The sequence below is a fragment of the Protopterus annectens genome, chromosome 14.part0 (genome assembly GCF_019279795.1).
Source record: "Protopterus annectens isolate FY-2018-M chromosome 14.part0, PAN1.0, whole genome shotgun sequence".
NCBI classification, from domain to species: domain Eukaryota; kingdom Metazoa; phylum Chordata; order Ceratodontiformes; family Protopteridae; genus Protopterus; species Protopterus annectens.
Genome location: NC_056748.1, coordinates 132,085,083 through 132,108,836, shown reverse-complemented (window position 1 = coordinate 132,108,836; position 23,754 = coordinate 132,085,083). Strand labels below are relative to the sequence as shown.

At 40.9% G+C, this 23,754-nt stretch overlaps 1 protein-coding gene across 2 annotated transcripts in view; it reads right to left on the bottom strand.

The window, feature by feature from the left end:
* Positions 1-23,523, bottom strand: part of VTI1A (vesicle transport through interaction with t-SNAREs 1A) — a 3,369,915-nt gene extending 3,346,392 nt beyond the window's left edge. Inside the window, exon 1 of one of the 2 annotated variants that reach the window (XM_044055852.1) lies at positions 23,229-23,523. In XM_044055852.1, the coding sequence (XP_043911787.1) occupies positions 23,229-23,322 (94 nt within the window). In that variant the 5' untranslated portion in view covers positions 23,323-23,523. The remainder of the gene's footprint in view (positions 1-23,228) is intronic. The other variant, XM_044055853.1, reaches the window with a different exon arrangement.
* Positions 23,524-23,754: the final 231 nt, after the last annotated feature.

The following is a 23,754-nucleotide window of genomic DNA, read 5'->3' as shown; positions in this document are numbered from 1 at the left end:
CTGTCCAAGTAGAATCTGAGCTGTCTGTGCACATATAAAGATTGCAGCATCCATTCCCCTTTGTTCTGTGGGTAAGGAAAGAAGGTAGGCAAATGAATGGACTGATTAAGAGCCACACTGGATATCACCTTGGGCATGAAGGAGGGATTGGTTCCGAGGGACACCCTGTCCGCATGAAAGATGATGAAAGGTTCCACTGCCATAAGGGCCTGTAATACAGATACCCTTCTTGCAGAAGTGATTGCTAAAAGGAAAGCTGTTTTCCAGGAAAGAAATTTTAAATCTGCAGTAGCAGCTGGCTCGAAAGGAGGAAGAGTGAGTTTCTCCAAGACAAAGTCAAGATCCCAGGCTGGAGTTGGAGCTCTCCTGGGTGGCCTTAAATTTTTGGCCCCTCTGAGGAACTGCTTGAGCAGTGGGTGAGAGAAGAGGGGAGGCTCTGTGCTAGAATGAGCTGAAATGGCCGAGGCATGAATTTTGATGGAGGAAAACGACAAGCCCTTATGAAGCATCTCAGTCAAGTATTGCAGAATCTGAGGTAAATTGGGCACTGCTGCGTTCATTCCTTGAGATTGGTTCCAGGCACAGAATCTTTTCCATTTTGCGAGATAAGATTTTCTAGTACTAGGCCTCCTTGCCTCTAAAATATCCATCACCGATTTACTGAGGAATGGTAAAGGAGAGATTAGGTAATTAGTCAGGCTGCTAGGTTCAGGGTTTGCAGCTGAGGGTGCATAATCTGGTTCTCCTGCTGAGACAACAGGGAAGGAGTTTGAGGCAGGTGCCATGGAGCCAAGCGTGACACACTGCGCAAGAGTGGGTACCAGTGTTGGCAAGGCCAGTCCGGTGCAATTAAAATTGTCCTTGACTTGTCCCGTTTGATCTTTAGTAGTACCTTGGAGAGCAGAGGAAAGGCATAAACTGATAGTTTTTTTCCAGCTGAAGGATAGAGCATCCACTTTCCAAGCTAGCTTGTGGGGAATCCTTGTCCAAAATTTGTCCAGTTGATGGTTCTGGGGGGAGGCAAACAGGTGTATATCTGGGCTCCCGCATTTGCTTGTCAACATGTAGAGTGGAAACTGGAACCAAGGATTTTCGTGTGGGTTCATGAGGTTTCTGCTTAGTCCGTCTGCCAGTGTATTTAGTTTTCCTGGCAGGAACTGAGCTTGTAGATTCACTTGGAAGCTCAAGGCTGTGTTCCACAATGCCATGGCTAGTCTGTAGAGGGGGTAAGAATGTGTACCCCCTTACTTATGTACCACATGACAGTGGTGTTGTCCGTCTTTACCATTAGTTGTCCTGGAAGAATATGGTCCTTGAAGGCTATCAGAGTATTCTCTACAGCTAATATTTCCTTTTGATTTATGTGCAGGTGCATTTGACTTGGGTTCCATTTGCCCTGAATGCACTTCCCTGCCAGGTGAGCCCCCCCATGCATAGTCTGATGCATCTGTTGTTAAGATTTGGGCGGCAGGGGGTAATGTGAATGGTAGTCCCCTGTTTTGGTGGCAGGCCTCTGCCGACCAAAGGAACTCTAGGTGTAGGCGAGGTATGATAGGAATCCTTGCTTCTAGATCCTGTGAATGTTGACACCACAAGATTTTGAGATACCATTGTAGTTTCCTCATATGCAGCCTTGCATATGGAATTAGAAGAATGCAGAAGACCATGAACCTCATGGCTTGCAGTATTTGCCTTGCAGATAGCTGGGTTTTTGTGGCCACTTGTTTGAAGTAAGTTGTCAAATGAATCCGTTTCTCTGGCGTGAGGAAAGCCATCTGGGAAGTTGTATTCAAGCTTGCTCCCAAGAATGTAATTTGTTGACAGGGTACCAGGTGGGATTTATTTTCATTTATGGTGAACCCCAGACAAGTCAGTACCCTTTGAACTAAGGCCAGATGATTCAAAAGAATGTCCTTGCTTTTTGCCTGAATTAGACAATCGTCCAGGTATGGGTATATTTTGAATATTTCTTTGCCTGCAAAATGCAATGACTGGAGCTAGGCACTCTGTGAATACCCTGGGCACAATAGATAAGCCAAAGGGCAGTGCAGAAAACTGATAGTACATGTAGCCTGCTTTGAAGTGTAGATATCTTCTGCAAGACTCCCTGATAAAAGAAGCATACCTGCACATCCCTAAGTCTAGTGTTGCCAACCATGCATCCTTGCATAGCATAGGAAGCAGCTGGTGAAGAGTCAGCATTTTGAATTTTGGAATCACCAGAAAGGTGTTTAGAAAAGAAAGGTTCAGGATAGGATGCCATGTATTGCCTTTTCTGGGTACCAGGAAAAGTCTTGAATAGAAACCTTGTCCCTTTTCCTCTTCTAGTACCAACTGAATAGACTCCATGCTTAAGAGAGAGTATACTTGATTTTGGGCCTCTGCCCACTGATTTGGGAGTAGATTTGGCCACCCGCTTGGTGTTGGTAAGGTGTGGAAGTGAAATCTGTATGCTTGGGACACTGTTTAAAACCCATTTGTCCTGGGTAATGAGTTCCCAGTTTTTGGCCTGCAGACCAATCTTTCCGCCTAAGGGAGCATTCAGTTGGGAAGTGCTTGGAAGTTTTAAAAGCAAGTCATTGAGACAGTTTTCCATAGTGGGGAGTCTTACTACTCCCTGATTTGGGTGTGGAAACCCCCCACTGCTTAGTCTTGTGTGTCCCCTGGGACTGAAACCTGGGGTTTTCTGCTGTGTCTGGGTTTGGCTTGAGAAGACCTGGAAGGGGCTGGAAAGGACCGATTCTTAGAGGGCCAGTGCCTACTAAATCTAGGATGCTGAACTTGTAAGAAATTGTTAACAGTTTGCATAGATTTAGCTTTATCTTCAATCTTTTTAAGAGCTTCCTCAGCCTTGTTGCCAAACAGGGGGTCCTGATTTAAGGGAGCATCCAACAATTTAGCTTTAACATGATCAGGCAAAAGATTGCTCCTTAAGCCAAGCATGCCTTCTGAGCACAGACCCAGTAACAGCAGCCCTGCAAGAGGCCTCTAATGAATCAAATCCACATTGCAAAGTATGTTTTCCAACCTGTTCAGGAGAATGCATTAAATCCAGTAATTCTTTATTTTCCGTACAGTCAGGAATCAACATCATTTTCTGTTTAAGCAATCCAATAACATGTTGCTGATACCTTAACATATGAAACTGGCAGTTTAAAGCCCTAATGGCCAAGGTTGCAGAAGTGTAAACCTTCTTACCCCATCTATCCAGCGCCATGGAGTCTCTATCAGAAGGTGCAGGATTTTTAGCAGTAGAAGCCTTAATGCCCTTGGATCCTTGTGAAATAGTCTCTGGATCCGCAAAAAGATTTTTAAAAAGGAGCTTTTGAGAATCAGGAACCCTGTAATATCTGTCTGGTTTTCTTGTGAGCAGGAGGCAAAGAATCAGGTGCCAAACTACATTCCGAAAAAGCATCATCAACAATGTCAAGTACAGGAGGAATAGCTAAAGGCCTATGCTGATGCAGGAGTAAGAAATCCCTAAGCCTCTTTTTTTAAATCAGAAAAATCCTGGCTTTCCCAGTGGAAATGCTCCCTTACAGTATGTAAGGTTTCACCAAAAGAAAAATCCTCTGGAGGGGAAGCAGATGGAATAGAGCCTCTGCATCAGAATCCTCATAAGTAGATACGGGCAAATCCAGATCATCAGAAGAATCAGAAAAATCAGAATCCTGATCAGAATATTCATAAACAACTTCAGTCCTAGGTCTCTTATAAGGGGGAGGTTGGCTTCCCCTGATTAGAGTTATAAGATCTTCAGCCACTCTTATTTGTTTTTTAGGCATAGAGGCCTGAGTATGCGGCCTGGGCGTCATTTTTTTAGGCATGGTTCGAGATTTAGGCCTAAATGAAGACAGAGGCGTCGGTTTAATATGCAAGTCCTTAGGCCTGAATACACCCTCAGAAGCCGGTGCCTGCACAGCGGCTCCAGACCCATCCAAGGTAGAGACATCCGCGGGTTCCATAGTTGAAGCATCTTGCGGCATACCGGGCTCCGAATGGGTCTCAGTAGAGGCCTGCGAATCAGAAGTAGCAGGTATCAGAGGTTGCAAAAGCGCCTCACTGAGTACCGGCGAACTGGCGACTGGCTTAGGAGAAGCGCCGGCAGCAGTTTTGGACCTTGGCGGCCTGTCTCTGTCTTTATCTTTGTGTTTTTTCAAAATCCCGGTAGTCGGATGGCTAACAGATGACATTTCTGGATAATTAAACCAAGAACCGAAATATTTAGAGGCAAAAATATACTGACAATGGATACCGCGCTGATTAAATAAAGCACAAAACCGACAGCACGGTACGTCGTGGTCAGGGCCTAACAAAGGAATATGGTACGAATGAAAATCTTTATGAGGTATTTGCTTTCCACAAGTAATGCAATTATTAACTTTTACTGACATCGGTAAGGAGTAAGAAAAAGTTTCCCCAACGGGGTACTTAGCTTTAGTTGAAGACTTCGGTTCTGATATCCAAAAACGAAAATTTCAGGAGAAGGCCGACCAGCACTTACAAACTGCTTCTGGCACCGCACAGCAAGAAAGACTGATGTAATGGCGTCGGCTGCATGTTTTATACCCCTGACGACCCGACGTCATGGAAGAAGGGACAGCAAGTGACGCAGGACCCAAGACTTTGTTAATCAGGCTGATGGAGGGCTACTGCAAGCAGATAACCCAAATGTAATGACTATAACAGTGAAACATGTAAAACATCTGAACAGTAGTATGGAAACCATATATACATACATATACACACACACACAGCAAAAAATATAGATACACAGACGTGTTTAGGATATGCCCTAGTGGAAAAAAAAGACAAATATAAAATAGACAAGTTCAAGTGACCAACGAGAACAAACAGAGGTAACAGTATTCCCTGGGGTCTGATGTTTACAAAAGTGCTACCTCTTCCCACTAAACTCAGCTAACAGCCAGCTCAGCTAAGCATTAGTAAAGCTGCACATGAGGTCCATCATCTTCATGCATAATCATGCAGAAAGCATTGTTGCAGAAAGAAAGAAAAGAAAATCGCTGAATATCACACAAATTTCTTCTTTGTCACTAGTCTGAAAATAAAGAGGATGTCTACGAGTCGTGAAATCATGATTATAGGTAGTAAAAACTGGGCACTCCTCTCCATACCATCTACAAAGTCAACAAGTGCATGTTTTCCTGCCCCAGGTTATGAGAAAAAGGATACTTGTCATCCAAAGACTTAAATGAGTCTCATGGACTCTCCTATAGAAAATCAATTCTATTTATAAAAGATCAAAAAGTAAACTATTTCATACAATTTCACCCATCAAAAGTCTCAGACTAAACAGTCCCATCACCAGCTTCTACAAGGAGCTACGGATCTGGCCAGTAACAGATTTTTTTTTTTCACAAAGGTCAAAAGAGCACTAGAGACTACATGAAAATACCGTATTATGTTTACAGATGTTTAAAGCTGCTCTCATGTGTGAGTAAATAAAGGGTTTGAATTACCTTAGATTATAGAAAATGTACTATAAATACAGGGTAAAACTGCACAAATGTTTCTCTTACTGCTGAAAGCATCTATTTGCAGAAATAATCTGCCACACAGCTTGTAAATAACTACCCTGGAATTCTTAACCAATATCACTCAATCTCTGCTCTTCAAAATGTCCTAAGGCATGCAAGATATGAAGCCAGCTCTTAAAGCAAATATCCAGAAGCAATCTAACAGACCAAATGAATGTAAGTACCTGTAATTACACACAAGTGCACATATAGTTACTATGTGCACTCACACACACACACACACACACACACACACACACACACACACACACACACACACACACACCTGTGCGTATTTATATAAACTGCATTGTTTTTTTTGACCAGCATGGTCTGACTGTGCAGAGACCATGTTTTGTTGGCGACCTTGAGGAGAAATGTAAATGTCAAAATAAGGGGATTACAATCGGAACAAAAACACAAATCATGAAACAATGGCAACTTGGAAACATTGCACAAAAATACCATTAAACAAATCACTTTAGTGGTAGCATGAACAATGCACGAGGGCATTTTGGCCCAACTAAATTGTGCTAACTCACAGATAAAACATATGACATGTAGAAAGACACATCATAGGTTGGTACTAGGCTATCAGCCCTAGGGCCTATACAAGCCTAGCCATAACAATTCCCTGGATATTTCTTCCCACAATATTTACTTCCCTGGACCCCTGTCTAGCAGGGTGACCGACGTGATCCCCGGAGTGAATTTACTATCTCCCATCCAATCATCAAGGTTACTTTTGAAGAGGGCCAAGGAGGCGCTCTGCTTGACATGTATGGACAGTCTATTCCAGAGTATGGGGAGTCTCTGGGTCAGGAACCTATCCCTCCAGGCATGTTTTGTTCATTGTGATGACAAGGTTTAGATCCTTGGAGCGTGTGGCTCTGAGGGATTGGGATTTCTTTAAGTGGAGCATGTCCAACAGGTCAGGGTTTGACATGGCCTTGTATGTTAAGCAGAGAATGCCTCGGAGTAGACGATATGCCACAGAGTATAGCTGGAGTTTTTTTTTTTTTTTTTTTTTTTTTAGACGGTCAGCATATGGCATTTACTTTAGGCCTGTTATTCTTTTAGTGAGGTATTTCTGCGGCCTTTCCAGCTGTTACAGATATCTTGTGAGGTACATTCCAAATGGGGCGCTGTACTCTATAATGGGTCTAACAAGGGATGAGTACAGTGGGACAATGACCTGCTTTTTTCTAGATGAAAAGCCCTTAGTGATGAGGTGTGCCACATAGAAGGATTTCCTGACTGTGGCGATGTGGTTATCGAAGGTAAGACCACTGTCCACCTGTGTCCCCAAGTCTCTCATCACACTATCAGTGTTTAGTGTACTGCCACTTATGTGGTAATTCATGGGTACATGTTTTTTCCCAAAGGGGATAACTATACATTTCTTGGCATTAAGTTTGAGCCCATGGCTCTGAAACCAAGCATCTGTTTCTGTAAGGCCCTTTTGTAGAATATCCACATCATTTGGGGTCATCATCTATAACTAAAGACATATAACCAATACATCTTAATGCTTGAGAAACAGAGTCACAGAGGAGATATCTCAGCAGGGAAGGCAAAACACAAGTAAACTAAAAATATGCCTGGGGAAAACAAACGCATGAGGAAGAAATGGAGAGATCATGCAAGACTAGAACCACAGCTGCATGGTGAACCCCAGACAAGTCAGTACCCTTTGAACAAAGGCCAGATGATTCAAAAGAATATCCTTGCTTTCTGCCTGAATTAGACAATCGTCCAGGTATGGGTATATTTGAATATTTCTTTGCCTGCAAAATGCAATGACTGGAGCTAGGCTCTCTGTGAATACCCTGGGTGCAATAGATAAGCCAAAGGGCAGTGCAGAGAACCGATAGTGCACGTAACCTGCTCTGAAGCGTAGGTATCTTCTGCAAGACTCCCTGATAGGGATGTACAGGTATGCTTCTTTTAAGTCTAGTGCTGCCAACCATGCATCCTTACTTGCACCAGTTTGCTCACCCAGCATCTCTGACAAAGCAGTCTGCAAGAAATCTTTATAAAGTCTGCAACTCATTACACTCCCAGAAAATAGATTAATTTTAGTGTCTGAAAACAGCTAGTGTCAGAAAACAGCTTTTTGTGGAATTGTTCTCTAAGTGTATAATGCATTTACTACATGGTTCAGATGCCAAACTACAAAAGACAAAGGAAGCCTGGAGCAAGATGTTTGGGTGAGCTGGGATGACATCAACCCAAGACTGCAAGATGTAACACACCGAAGAATTAGAAACCCAATAGTTGTTCATCTTTCAAATTTATCTACCAGCACTAATTTTTTTTTACTTCAAGACATACTTGTTCTTAATATTCATATACATTCCTAAAGGCAATTGCCTGTGTTGAATTTTACAGTTATATCCTGATGTCCTATAATGCAACAAACTCAACAACTATACTTCAATGCATCAAATAATAAAAAAAAAAAATCTTTACAACTTGTACCTCGTCTGACTTGAGGCATCTGAACATGCCATCAATTAGAATTACTGCACAATAATGTAAATGGGGGCTCTCCTGTGTGTTTTGCATTACTTAGATATATACATTTGTTTCGTTTGCCTTCTGCAGCAGACCATGTTTCTCCAGTTTCCAGGTCTATCTACGTCTCCTGGTCTTTCCTAGATTTGTTAAAGTTAAAGTTAGTGTTGGTACCATGGAGGAGGTCAAGGCACCCTGGATGGCATCATGCTGTTTACTGGGAAAGTTTGTTCTTTTATGCTCCAACCTTCCTTTTCCCACATGCATGCCCGTTGACTTCTAATGGGCAAGCATGCAATAAGGATATGCTGGCGTACTATTCTGCCTCTGTGGCAACTCAGTCAATGTCTTCTATCCTTCCCCACTAAGGATCCTCTCCTCTCTGTCCCTAGTCTCTACCATGGATTGAATGGAAAAAGCATCCAGATGTGTGCTTTGCCCCAAGGATGAGCACACCCATCTTCTCTGCCAGCGCTTCAAACTCCTAAGCCACTAATCCATCCAATCTGATGTCTTCTTGCTTTAGTGTTAGACCATGAGAATTGTGAGTCCCTATTTGGGAACATTACTAAACCACTGTACAAAACACTTTGTCTTATATTTTTTTAATGTTATCTAACTTCTTGTGTAATCTATGTAATATTGTCTATTGGAGCTTTTCTCCCCGGGCCTCCGCTGAAAATAGACATCTATCCAGTCAGACTATCCCAGTAAACAAATGTAAAATAAAATAAAATAAAATAAATAACTAAAATAATCACACTCTGGTTGCCTGGGCCATAGTTGGGACTTTATCCCTCTATAGTAATGTCTCCTTTGATAATCATATTGCCAAAGTGGTTAGAAAATCCTTCTATGTGACCCACCTAATCACAAAAAGGTTTGCATCTACAACAAAAGAGGTTATTGTGCCCCTCTACTCATCACACCCATCATAGGAGTACAACTCCCCATTTGGGTTGTACCTTACAAGACACCTGCAACAGCTGGAAAGACCACAGAAGTACCTCACCAAGAGGATTACTGGCCTCAATCAGATGCCCTATGCAGCCCGACTGAAGAAACTCCAGCTGTACTCGGTTGCATACCACTTACTCAGAGGTGATCTCTACCTCACATACAAGGTCATGGCCAACTCAGAACTGATGGACATGCTCCACCTAAAACAAATCCACGAGAGCCACACGCTCTAGGGATCTAAACCTCACCACAATGATAAATAGGATGCACTGGAGGGATAGATTCCTGTCCCAGAGACTCCTCATGGTTTGGAACAGGATTCCAAAATACATTAGGCAGAGCCCCTCACTAACACTCTTCAAGAGAAACCTTGACGAGTGGATGGGAAACAGAAAATTTATCCCGGGGATCACTCCAGTGGCTCTGCTGGACAGGGGGGGTGGCGAAAGCCAACACATTCTGGCTAGGCTTACAGATGCCCTCCGGCAGATAGCCTAGTACTTACCTATGAACCTATATCATGATGCTAGCTGGAATATTTGCACTTATGATGTTTTACAATGTTTTACCAGTGGTGGGGCAAAGAAGTGTGGCAGCTTTTAAAGACAGACATTTGAAAATACTTTTTTTACATACCAGCACCAGTTTATGCAGATTTCCTTAAAATATGTATGTATACATATTTATTTCTCAAAACGTGCTACAATAAAAAGACAATTGCACTGCTGTTCTTACCCATACTGGACATCTCTTTACTTTTACTGACTAACTTTTCACCACATGAGCCTGAATCATCTTAGTTAGGAACCTCTGCGGCTTCTTTATTTATTTGTTTGGTATGTTGTGTGAGGTACATCTTAAAAGGGGAACTGTACTCTATAAATGGTCCAATCAGTGCTAAATGTAAGGGAATGATGACATCTTTAGAGCTGGATGAGTCAACTTTGGCTATTAGCTACTGCTAAGGAGGATTTTGTGATAACCGAAAAAGACAAAACTGTCAACCCATATACCAAGGTCCCAGACTACATTTTCATTTAGTAGTAGAGTACTGTCAATATTATATGTTGAGGTTAGGGAATGTTTACCGAAGGAATTGATACACACTATTCTCATTTAATCTGAGCCCAACTTTTAGTACACCAAGTAATAACTACAGTAAGTTTGTTATGAAGGGTACAGGTGTCAGAGATGATCTTGACAAAAACATTCAGTTTTCACTACACTACAAACTTAGTTAACAAGAGGTCCTGATTCTCAGTTTGGAGATCAGAGAAGTAAATTATGAAAAGGAAAGATACCAGTACAGAGCCTTGGGGGGTCTTTGCAGATTACCTTCATACTTTCAGATATGAATCACACTATGTGGGCTCTGTCATTTAGCTAGTTTTTTATCCATCTTATCACATATGGAAGTTTATTTAAATAATTTAGCTAACTTGCAATGCCTTCATAAGGTATACAGCAAATGCTATGGCAAGGTCAAGACAACATGACCACTGTCATGAGCTTGGGTGACCCTCTCAAAGAGATTAACTTCATTTAATATACGGGATCTCTCTCTCTTTCTGACAAAACCAAACTGTTGAGGGTCAGAACTACTGAGATTTTCAGTATCACAACTGATGAGACAAAGTAAAATAAACAGTACACATTCCTGCCAAAAGTGGCTCACAAACAACAAAAATCAAGGCTTAAAAACAAGATGTGAGCACACCAACAAAGCTGAGAAAAAGCCAAAAAAGTCCTAAAACACTTCTTTATTACAAAAGGATGAACGCTTGGAGATTTTCAGTATCATGAGATCAGATCAGTTATGATATGCTCCATAGCTTTGCAAATCAGACTCTTAAGGCTGATGGGTCTACAATTACCAAGCTCCATGTCAAGGCCACCCTTGAGGCATCATTATGGTTGACTGCTATATAATTCATAAACAAATCCTCTAGCTAACTTTAGCTTAAAAAAAAATTTGGGGAGAAGTTCGGTAAAGACATGTTTGGCACTAATTATTAAACACAGGGGTATGTTAGCAGGTCCCTCAAGAGAAACATTTTTTGTCTCGACAACTCTTTCAGAAGGTGTTCCTTGGAGGTAACAAGGGGTATACAGGACTCTGAGACTTGTTTGCTAGTGTACTGGTGAGATCTATTGGGTAAGCGTGGGTGATCTCATTTAGAATAAGTTCTGAGCATTGTTTGGTAATGATGCTTAGTTTCCTAATACAACTAAATAACGACTTGGGAGTTCTCCTTGGCCAAGTTAGTCCAAGTTCAGGGGCTGCTCTACTAGTCTTAATGGCGTTTTCCAGTTCCCTGGTAATGTTTCTTATACTAGTTTTGTAATGAGGAGCACTGGATCTACTATACAATTTGGTATTTTGGCTCTTGTTTATTCATGTTGGTGGATCATCAGAGTGGTTTGTTTTTGAATTTCCCATTGTACTTTGATCTGGCTGGGACTGCTAACTATATGCATTTGTCTAAATAGGCATACAACTTCTTTGTGAATGCAACTGCTATGTCAGCGTCTTAGCTGGTGCTACCACAAGGGAATTTTTGAGATTATGTTGTACAATTCTTTGAGGTTTGTCTGTTTGAAGTAACTCTTTCCGGAGCTTTAGAGATTCTGAATGCAAATGTCACAAGTTTATGGTCCGATTTAACTGGGGAAGGACAGACCATGAGAAATAGTACATGTAGAATTTATATTCATTAGGGCCATATCTAAAATATTACATTCTCTATTAGGTTTATTAATGATCAAGTCTAGGGAATTTTTATTAAGTCAAATAACTTCTAGGAATATCCTAAGTTGGAGATATAGTTGCTCCAGTTAACTATAGTATAGTTAAACTCCCTCAAAATAATGCAGTTCTTGTTAACAAGGAGGTCTTTCATTGACTTCAGGAACCTAGCATGATCATCTGGGGACACTAGCATTGCCTGGAAGCAGTCTATAAGTAGGACGTTTGTCTCATTTGTAGTAAACTGGAGTCACTGGGAATCCATCTGGAGGTGATATAATCCTTAGCAGTTACTATCAGGTCTGAAGGCATGCAAGGTACAAAATCTTAGTTTTGAGGAAGTGCTTTCTTTACATTTAAACAAAATGTCCATAATTACACAAACAAGGATATGCTCCAGATGCAAGAGGGCCTCAAAAATCAGACAATATGTTACTGCGACTTCTAGCACGGATACGAGCCACCTTAACAGGGTTCAAATTTGTTTGAGGAATTTCCTACGTTGGAATGTCTATCAACTGGATTCTATCTAAAAAGGCACAATGGGGAAAGAAAAGGCTTTAGCCAGTATGAGCAACCCCCTGAATGATGTGTGTAAGCCACCCCTTGTGAAGCCAGTAGGACTATCAGTCATCTCATCACAGCCAGTTATCTTTTTTTTTTCATACCTAGACATAATTCTTGGTAAAAGAATGATTCCATTAAGGACCAGGGTCTTACCTGCCTTTATCACAGGAATTGAAAATGATCACGTTTCTCTGCATGTTGCTCAGTTTTGTGTCCCAGGTCATTCACTTCCACATTAACCACCACTACCATGTCATACAGTCATATCAGTCTGGGAAAGGGTCTTTATGGCCCCTGTGACATCAGGGATCCTGGCACTGAAAAATAACTAACTGTAGCCCAATGCTTGTCAAGCCATGTTAGTGGGGATTCTGCAAGTCGAACAACTGAGTCACCAAAAACTAGGCTACTTTGATAATAAGAGTGCTTAGGAGTACAAGACTGGGAAAAAATGGACGTTGTAACTTAATGCTACAGGGGTGCAAGGAAGAGAGGAGCTGAAGAATTTCTGTTGAAACATATTACTTATTCATTCTAAAAAAGCTTTGATACAGAGTCCAATGGTTCAGAATATGACATTTTAATGCATTTTTGTTGAGAAGGTGGTGGAGACGAGAGTGCGAGTGTATGAGGGTCAGTGTGCAGGATTTTCGATGACAGGGATTCTTCCAGATTAGTTAAATATTTGCACCACTAATAAACAGAGTTACTTTCTACTGAGTAAGAGCTCATTACCAATGAGCATAAAGCACTTTCTAAATTGCCAGAGGACACCAAGTACTAATAGACTGCCAACAGACAGAAACAAGCTTGACTTTTTTTTTTGGGGGGGGGTACACTGGAATATATATTTCTATTTAGAAACTGAAAGAGAAAAAATAGGGGGTCATGAGAGTTGAAGAATCCAGTGAATCACTTTACTAAAAGCAACAATCTACCCAGGTTCCAGTGTTGCTTTGCACAGACCACCAGCACTTACTGGCAGATAGAGCAGTGACTCAGTTCCAAAAACAAAGGAGAGCAGCTAATGTCAATTAGTAGTGGAGCAACAGCTCAAGGCTTTGAATATAAACATGCAGTGCAACTTAATGGAAACCCACTCACAGATGCAAAGATAAACCTGGCAAACAATCAGATCAAATTACCTAGGTGTATGAAGTGCACATTTCAACCCTGTTGTGCACACAGCAGCCCTGAGCAGGAATACCAAATGTAAAACAAGTGCCAAGGATTAACAGAAAAAGCTCTCAGAACTCAACAGCCAATTATAGCAATTATACTTACAAACTGCCTCCAATCAAAACTCTTGAACTAGCCTGGTTCCATCATCTCTCACCAAAAAACAGGGTTTAGAGACCATAACTACGATGCAGCTATTTAAATGGAACTTGCCAAAATAAGAGGTTAAAACAGGTTAAATCACTTCACTCAGCTATTACAATGATAAAATCTTCTTCGTTCGGCTTTTCCCAGTTAGGGGTTGCCATAGCGGATCTCCAGTCTGCTAATGACTGGCAGTAAATTTTTACGGTGCCAAGGTGCCAGCCCAATACCCAACCTTCAACAAAGGTACACCCATTCAGCATGTCTTTCGAATGTCACTCGACCGAGGGGAGGACATGCAGACTCCACACAGAAGGCGCTCCAGCTGAGAATCGAACGGGAGAACCTCTTGCTATGAGGCGATAACGCTACCGCTGTACCACCGCGGCTGTTCATTACAATGATAAAATAAACTGATTAAAACAAATAGCTTAAAATGACAAAATAACTAATTGCTGACAAAAAGAACTTTGAGAAGAACTACTAAAACCAATTTAAACACTTATCCAGTTGTTGCCAGGCAGCAGGTGAGTTATTAAGCCTGGAAACAAGCAGCAGATGGATTTTAAGCAAATGTCAAGGATTCATAAATGCTCTCAGAACTCAATAGCTAATAACAGTTACACTTATAAACTGCCCCCAAGCATTGAAGCATCTTATACTAGCCTGGTTCTCTCTCCTCTCACCAGAGCAAAAAACAGAATTTAACTTGGATAGCTAGACCACTTAAACAGCAAATTACAATGCAGTTATTCACTGGATTTTGTCAAAATGAGAATCTAAAATATCTTAAAACATTCAATCCAATTGTTACAGGGTCTGAATGAAAACAATAATAAATAAAATATTTTAAACACCACAGTTTAAACTGAAAAAGAAGGAAATGCTAACAAAAAGAACCTGAATCAGAAAAGAACTGCTAAAAAGCAGTTAATACTAAAACCCATATATTGTTTCTCTGCAGACAGCACTAATTTCTTGGCAGAGCACAGTTCTCTTAAAAAAGGAAGAGGCTAATTCAGAAACTCGTTCCAAAATACATTCATAAAATGTAAACTAGGAACATTTTCAATTAATTAACACTAAACAATATTTCAACCTCCTCTATAATCTACAAAAGAAAATGCAATGCAAAGTGGCCTTTCCATCACATAGTTTGATACAGGAAAAAATGGAAGAAAAACACCTTTACAGCTAATAAGCAATTAAATCAGAATGAGTTAAGTATGTGTCTGGTTAGATTACTGGCATTCATTTATTTAAAGCTGAAAACAGATTCATGCTGTATCAACTTATTCTGAACCCTTGTGTTTCGGTCTGTCTTCTGAAGTCACCATTTTCTACCCTCTAAAACAGCAGAACCAGCATCTACAGTAACACAGCCTTTAAAGAAGCCAAGGGCCATATGACCCACCTAATCTGCCGATATCCTTACCTGCAGAAACAGATGCTGGTCCTACTTAAAACAGTTTGTTGAGGTTTACTTTTTTCCGTTCCACTAGACAACTGCCATGCATATGTCTCATGCACTACCGAATTCCATTATTGTTTTTGACTTTGCCAGCTCTTGAAATACCAGTGCCTTCTAGAAAGCATACTTCCTTGTACCTCCCCTGAACCATCCAGATCATAGCTTCAAGCCTTCAAAAGTATCCTCTTGCTCTCATACACACGTTTAGTTAAAAGGAGGTAACTACTTGTAAACTCGTAAAGCACATAATATTTCAACCATATCTGCCATTTATTAATTTTTCAGAGGCATACATGTTAAGTAATTATGTCTTTGTATGGTTGATTTCTGGTGCTGAACAGATACCTTCTATGTTGCCCTATCCTGAAATGACTCAGTCCTGCTTCTTACCCTAATGATGTCAACATCTCTAGAGGCACAAACAATAGCCTACAAAAGGACATTTCTCAAGAGATACCTCTTCCTTCGTATCCAATTATTCTGTCCAGCTTTCTCGCTATACTGCAAGCTCATCTACACCAGTCCCTTTCCTCTTTTGGTATTATTACTGTCTGTCCTCTAGATATATACTTTCTTAGATGCATTATTTCACATCATCTGCACTTAACTGAAGATGACAAGTTTTAAGACATTCCTCAGTTTTGCCAAATTATTTTTCACCTCAAATAAAAAAAGAAAAAAAAAACTGCTGCAGTGTGGATTAAGTACACAGAAATGGAGTTCAACCCCCAAATATCAAAATTCTACTTAACCCAAAGCATGGCACCCCTGGAGGTGGTACACTTGGATGTGAAGAAGTGCAGAGGCACATCCCTCCTGACACTGCATCTTGTAGTAATCATGTTTTAGGATGCTGGAATCGGGCTACGGTCCACTGTTTATTTATTTCAGTCTAAAGCTGTTCATGCTAGTATTAATGCAATTACATTTCCTTGATGGCAGAAGGCCACAACACGTCTATCTAGTCTGCCTTTTTAACTGCTAACGAAGTTCGCAGATGACCGCAAATTAGGAGCCATAATTGAAACTCCTAACGATGTGGACATCCTACAAAAGGGCCTCACTGAGACAGATGGCTGGTGTCAAAGCCATGGCCTCAAGCTCAGTGCCAAAAAGTGCACTGTCATCCCCTTTGGTAAAAACTCTGTACCCATGAGCTACCACATAGATGGTAGTCTACTTAACACAAAGTGTGATAAGAGACCTTGGGATACAAGTGGACAGTAGTCTCTCCTTTGATAATCACATTGCCACAGTAGTCAGGAAATCCTTCTACATGGCACACCTCATCACAAAAGGTTTCCCCATCCAGGAAAAAAAAGGGGGTCATTGTTCCCCTCTACTCGTCACTCATTAGGCCCATTATATAGTACAATGCCCCTTTTGGTATGTACCTCACAACACATCTACAACTGGAAAGGCTGTAGAAATACCTCACAAAGAGGATTACCAGCCTCAAACAGATGCCCTATGCAGACTGTCTCAAAAAAACTCTAGCTTTACTCTGTTGCATATCGCCTACTCAGAGGGGATCTCTGCCTAACATACAAAGCTACATCAAACCCAGAGCTGTTAGACATGCTCCATTTAAAGAAATCCCAATCCCTCCAAGCTACACGCTCTAGGAACCTAAACCTTGTCACCACAATAAACAGAACATGCTGGAGGGATAGATTCCTGTCCCAGAGACTTCCCATATTCTGGAACAAACTACCTATCTATATCAAAAATAGCTCCGCATTAGCACTCTTCAAGAAAAATCTTGATTGGATGGGACATAGGAAATTCACCCCGGGGATCACCTCGGTGGCTTTGCTCGACAGGAGGACAGTAAAATAATTTTCTTGGGTAGCGTAAGCCAGGGTACCTTTTTGGCTAGGCTTATATAGGCCCTAGGGCTAATAGCCTAGTACCTACCTATGAACCTATGCCTTAACATTCTACCTTCCCCTTTACTTTGTATGTCTTTCCACCTGTCTCATGCCCTCTTGAATACTTCTGTGAATTCCCTCCCCACTACTCATTACTACAGCCCACTCTGTGAAACACACTTTCAGAGATCCAAAGATTAATTAGTCCCCATAATCTGCTGCCTCTACCCCCTCCTCTCTTATCTATAATGTTGTTTAGATCAACTTTGTTACACAACTTTGTACTGTTGGTAAAGGCTAAACATTTCTTTTCAGGCCTCCTACAACTCTGGTTTAAATACACAGAAAAGGAAAGTCCACAGTACTGATTCCTGAAGTCCTCCATCAGCCATTAAACTGAGATGAATTTAATATGCTCCTTCGTGTCTCACTGTTGAACCAATGCTTCACTCATGACACTACTTTAGGACATTCGCCAGTTCTAAACTAGGCAATAACTTATTGTTTGGTACCACAAGTACCCTGTTAAAGTCCTAGTAAGGACAGAGAAACAAAGGCCTAGGATAAAAAGTGCAAGACAATCATACAAAATTGCAACACAGACTACAGCACCAATGAAATCCAAAGGTTTTTACTGAAAATAATCCAGCATCACCAATAGAGCCACACAGTTATGAAAAAAGATCAGTTTTAGACACACAATCAGTTGAGATAACAGCAAATTAAAAACAGATATTTTACAAGGAAATCAGCAAGCATCCTGTGACAAGATTCAAATATCCCTCTTAGCAGGTGCTGATGATGTAAAGGTATACATGCATAAATACAGCCAAGGGTGGACTCAGTTTTCAGGATTTGTGAACTTATGTGGACAATGATTTAATGGTACTTTTCCGTTATCGGGGCAACAGGTCTAATGAGCACTTCAATTAAGAAGCTGATAGTGTGGTTAAAATGTGTTGTATAAGACTGGAGGAATTAATATGATTTAAGTATTATTTACCATGGGTATTTTTCTTTAAAACAATCCTTAAAAGTGTACGTGTAACAGGCCATTGTGGAACAGCAAGGGACCATCGTCTCTAAGGCTTAAAATGAGCTACACTTGACAGGTATATTTACTGCAGTAAAATTTGTTCGGTGGTTGCATCAAGTTGTTTTTTTTTTTTTCTGGAAAATGCGTTGGGTCCCCCAACTGGCAATCCTCATCGTCAGTGTTGTGATTAAACAAATTTTTAATACAACGCCGTCATACAATTTTAGCGCATAGTAGGATGGACGTAAATTATATCCCTAGAAAGTCTCTGCTTCACCCCGCTGTCATTCCCCTACGAGTAAGTGGTTGGGACAGTCAAATCCTGTTTTTCCAGTTGTGAAAGGTGTCAATACTGTAGCAGCTTACAGAAACCACATTTAGTTTGTTTTGTTGACTGAGCCGATGCTATTTTTGAGGGTGGTCTTGGGTAGGAGTTGTGAATAGGTCTGGTTGGTAAAGTAGAGGATTGGGGGGCATGACATAGTATTGTATAAACTACTTTTTAATAAAATAAACTGTCCCTCTTTCTGACCCTTTGTTGTGACTTTAAAATGTAATAATATGGTTGTAATATTCAGAAGGTTGAAAAGCATGCTGACAACTATATAAACCTAAGAAATTCAGCACAGTTAAACAAGGGTAGTCTATCAAAACAACCGCTTCAGGGCTAACCGCTGTGCGATCATTGCGTGTCGCCCCGATAACAGAAAAGTACTGATTTAACTACTGACCAACAAGTGTCCACTCTTGTAAGAAAGTCTTTCTATACTGTGCAGCTTACAAACAAAGAGACTGTGTCTAGATCTTGGGATGTCATTGTACCCCTTTAATTTGCCCTCATTAGGCCAGTCACTAGCTATAACACCCTCTTTTGCCTGTATCTACTATTTGGACACATGCAACAACTGGAATGCCCAGAGAGCTACCTTACTAAAAAGGATATAAGACCTAAATAATAAATGTCCTACATGAACCAACTCAAAGCCCTGTCACTACACACAGCATCCTATGGACTACTAAGAAGTGACTTGTTTCTGGCACACAAAAACACTGGGAGGACATATGTATGACTCCCAAATCTGCAACAAAGTCTAGAAGATTTAGGAATTTTGCTTGGAATTGTTTGTATAGTTAATGTTACACCCCAAGTAAACTCCAAAGAACCAGTAGTAATGGACTTACTGCACATCAGCAAGTCAAACAGCATCAGAAATACTTGGCCTAAGGATCTAAGCCTCTTCTTTAACATCAACAGAATGCTCTGGAGGGACAGGAATATCATGCAGAGGACAGTACTGCTCTGGAAGACTCCCCATCCACATAAAACAAACTCATCCTTGTCCATATTCAAACACAACTTGGATGTATGGATGAGTAATAGAAAATTTACCCCAAGGACTACCTCTTATAATACTAATGGCCAGTAGAATGCCCTAAATGTTCTATCCTAATTATGGATCCCCTCAAATTATCTATCATGGTGTGGGTAAGGCCAATCTAATACCAAACAGGGTAGGTTAATTCAAGCACCAAAAGAGAAATTGGCCCCTAAGAGCAGCTAGCCTAGTACTTACATCTGAAGCTATGTCAAATCTCATGATTTAAAAATAATAATTCAGACCAGGGTGGTATATGGTTAAGATAGCATCCTTTTCTGTCAGCAAAACAGTATAAAAGTTTTAAACTTCTAAGATGATCCTTCCAACAGAACAAGGCAGTTTGGGATTACCTGATTTGTAGGGGTATTTCAGAGCTACATAGTTAAAGCTCCTATACATAGCACAAGCAGAAAGTTATAATTCAAAGTGGAATGGGATAACGATGAAACATGGGCGAAGATAAAAAAATAAGGACAGACTGGGATTTTCGATGCAAATCCCTAAAGAATAACAACCATATAGAATTTTATACTCAAAGAAGCAGAAAACGTTTTAAGAACTAAGCCAACATGGAAATGCAGAAAAGATATTCTGCCGATAGGGATGACTGCAATTAGGGGTACAGTGAATAGGCAACAGGGGTTTGGAATTTCCTAGAGAAAACTGGCAAAGGAGACAAGTTATTAGGGTATTGCCAGCATCCTAGCAGATAGGTTCAGTGCTAACTTTACCCCCCTCTCACCCCCTAGAGGGCCCATCTCTATACCGGAAGAATGCAAAGTTCCTATAATCACGGCTGCACAGGTAAAAAACACACTCTCCAAAGCCAAGAACACAACATCCATAGGACCTGACAATATCCCAGGCTGCGTTCTACATGAACTACAGAATGAACTGGCACCCTACCTAAGTACCATGTTCAATCATAGCCTCACCTCAGGCTTTGTACCCACTGAATGGCGCACCGCGACAGTTATCCCACTCCACAAAGGGAGAGCCACGATGGACCACGGGAACTACCGCCCCATTAGCCTGATGAGCCTGGTCTGCAAGGCCGTGGAACGTATCATCATGGAACTCATAAACAAAGACATTGGTAATCTCCAAACTCTGGACCCTACTCAGTTTGGATTTGTAAAAGGCAGATCATGTCTTCTAAACCTGATTGACTTCTTTGAAGCAGTCACCAAAGCCATAGATGATGGTAAAATGGTTCACACAGCTTATCTAGATCTTGTCAAGGCTTTCGACACCATCCCCCTCTCTGGAATTATAGATAAGCTCACTAAACTAGGTATAAATCCCTATGTCACAAGATGGGTTGCCAACTGGCTCATGGACAGAACCCACACTGTGAAAGTAGCGGACTCCAAATCCGACATCAGACCAGTGACAAGTGGAGTACCACAGGGTTCAGTCCTGGGTCCTCTCCTGTTTGGTATCTACTTCTCTGAAGTGCAGGCCAACACAGAAGGTCTTTGGCTAACAAAGTTTGCAGAGGACTGCAAACTAGGAGACATAATCGAAACTCCTAACGATGTGGACAAACTACAAAATGGCCTCACTGAGACAGATACCTGGTGTCAAAGCCATGGCCTGAAGCTCAATGCCAAAACGTGTATTGTCATCCCCTTTGGTAAAAACTCTGTACCCATGAACTACCACATAGCTGGTAGTCTACTTAATGCCGAAAATGTGATGAGACCTTGGGACACAGGTGGACAGTAGTCTCTCCTTTGATAATCACATCACCACAGTGGTCAGGAAATCCTTCTACGTGGCTCATCTCATCACAAAAGATTCTCATCCAGAAAAAAAGAGGTCATTGTTCCCCTCTACTCATCATTCATTAGACCCATTATAGAGTACAACGCCGCTTTTGGTATGTACCTCACAAGACATCTACAACTGGAAAAACCACAGAAATATCTCACAAAGAGGATTACTGGCCTCAAACAGATGCCCTATGCAGACAGTCTCAAAAAACTACAGCTTTACTCCATCGCATATCGCCTACTCAGGGGCGATCTCTGCCTAACATACAAAGCTATGTCAAACCCAGAGCTGTTGGACATGCTCCACTTAAAGAAATCCCAATCCCTCCGAGCAACACGCTCTAGGGACCTTAACCTTGTCACCACAATAAACAGAACATGCTGGAGGGATAGATTCCTGTCCCGGAGACTTCCCATACTCTGGAACAGACTACCTATCTATGTCAAACAGAGCTCCTCATTAGCACTCAAAGAAGAATCTTGATGATTGGATGGGAAATGGGAAATTCACCCCGGGGATCACTTCTGTGGCTCTGCTCGACAGGGGCATAGGAAAATGATTTTCTTGGGTGGCGAAAGCCAGGGTACATTTTTTGGCTAGGCTTGTATGGGCCCTAGGGCCGATAGCCTAGTACCCTACCTATGAACCTATAAACCTAGGAGTAAATAATTAGAGAGGGAAAGGTAACAGAATGAGAAGAACCCAAGAATGCATTGGAACTGCAGGCTAGAGATTGCCCTTCCTATCAAGGACTGATATCACAGTATAGGCAAAGAAAAGGGAATAGAGGGATCCTAAGTGAAAGACCATCACTGATAAGAGTTTTCAGTCAAATCTAGAACAGAAGGACAATTAGTAGGACATATAAAATACTGCATGATAACTATAGGAATCAGAGAAGGTTAGAAAGGATCGGATTGAGAAACTGAATAAGCAATTCACAAAAAAACAAAACAAAAAAAAAACACTGGGTAATATATGTATGGCTTCCAAATCTGCAAAGTCTAAAAGATTTAGGATTTTTGTTTGGAAGTGTTTGCATAGATAATGTTATAAAGCAAACGCCAAAGAATTTTTCCTTCATAGATTGCAGATATTGGGGGTGTGGTGGAGAAGAAACAGGTAACTGTGAACATATTTTTTGGGACTATAATGAGCTGGCAGACCTTACAAATTCCCCTGCAGATTTACTTTGTCAGAAATACTGGCTGAACAACTTAGTGCAACTTTTTTTGAGCTGTGATACAGAATCACAATTGCCTAGACATAGTAAGACCTTACTGGGTTTGATACTGGTGGCTGCCAAACAGCAGTTACTAGAAAATTAACTCAAAGTCTAAACCAACCACAGTAGTAGTAGTGAATACAGCAACAAAAATAAAAGAACTAGAAGTGGGATCTTTAAAAAAGGGGAGGGGCAAATCACATAGAAAAAAGGGAATTGTAGGAACAATGCATGCAGAATAATGTTTTAGAGGAGGAATGTAGTTTAAGAGAAGGCAGGAAATGAATGAGCTATGTTTGACTGATAATGACTGGACAGAAGATTATAAGTGATATATAATGTCTGCAACTGAAGATATGTCAGTATGGTTTGTTTTCATTTATATAAACGTACGACTGCCCAAGTCATAAGTGATACCTCAGTAAAGAGGTTTCTCATTTAAAAAAACTTTCAAAATCTCTTTTCAAAAAGCAAAACTGCAGTAATATAAACTAAATTGCCTGTACTAAGCGTTTTTCTCACTATTCTTAACGTCACTCACTTGTTCTGTAATATGAAATTTCATTTTTCTTAACCTTTTTCCTATATACAATGCTTTACAGTTGCATGTTTTACTCAGCAGCTACTTCTAAACAGACTCAAACCATAACATAATTTCCTGACTTTACTGTACCTACAATCGTACAAGAAGCATTTCGTGGATCTCGAAAGCAGACCGCAGTTCTTAAGTTATAATGTTAAATATAAAAGAGCTGTCCGACTTGCACGCATCAATACACATGACTGACAGCATCTTGCCCATCCAAGATTTCCTTACCTCCAGAGAGCTTAGGGATCTTTCCAATTTTACTAGTAAGTTCAGCTGTCAGAGTCCCAAAATCTTGCTCATAGGTCTCGAAATCGGATGACATCTCCTTTGATTACCAGTACCGTTCTAAAACAGATAATGTAAACACGGAACCGGTACTACAGCGTAGTAAACTATACCCTAAACTGGAGCAACCAACAAGTCTTCCTTACAGGAACTCGAGTGCTGTTCGGCTGCATCACATTTCCCCACAAAAACACCACTTCGTCCACTGAACAGGAAAAGAATAACCGAGGACCATTTAAAAGTTGCGACGCTACTTCCTATAGGTAAATATTCCGCCATCTTTTGGATGTCAAAGTTGGTTTTGCTTTTATACACTGTCCCGTACCTCATAATTCAGGCAGAGTTGTCACCTAAGGCTATACCCCTACTTTAGAAAGTCTTTACATTTCTTGGGCATTCACGTGTATCGTACACAAACAAATAAATTAACAAATACATAAACGTGGCTAATGTTCTGAAAGTTTTAAGA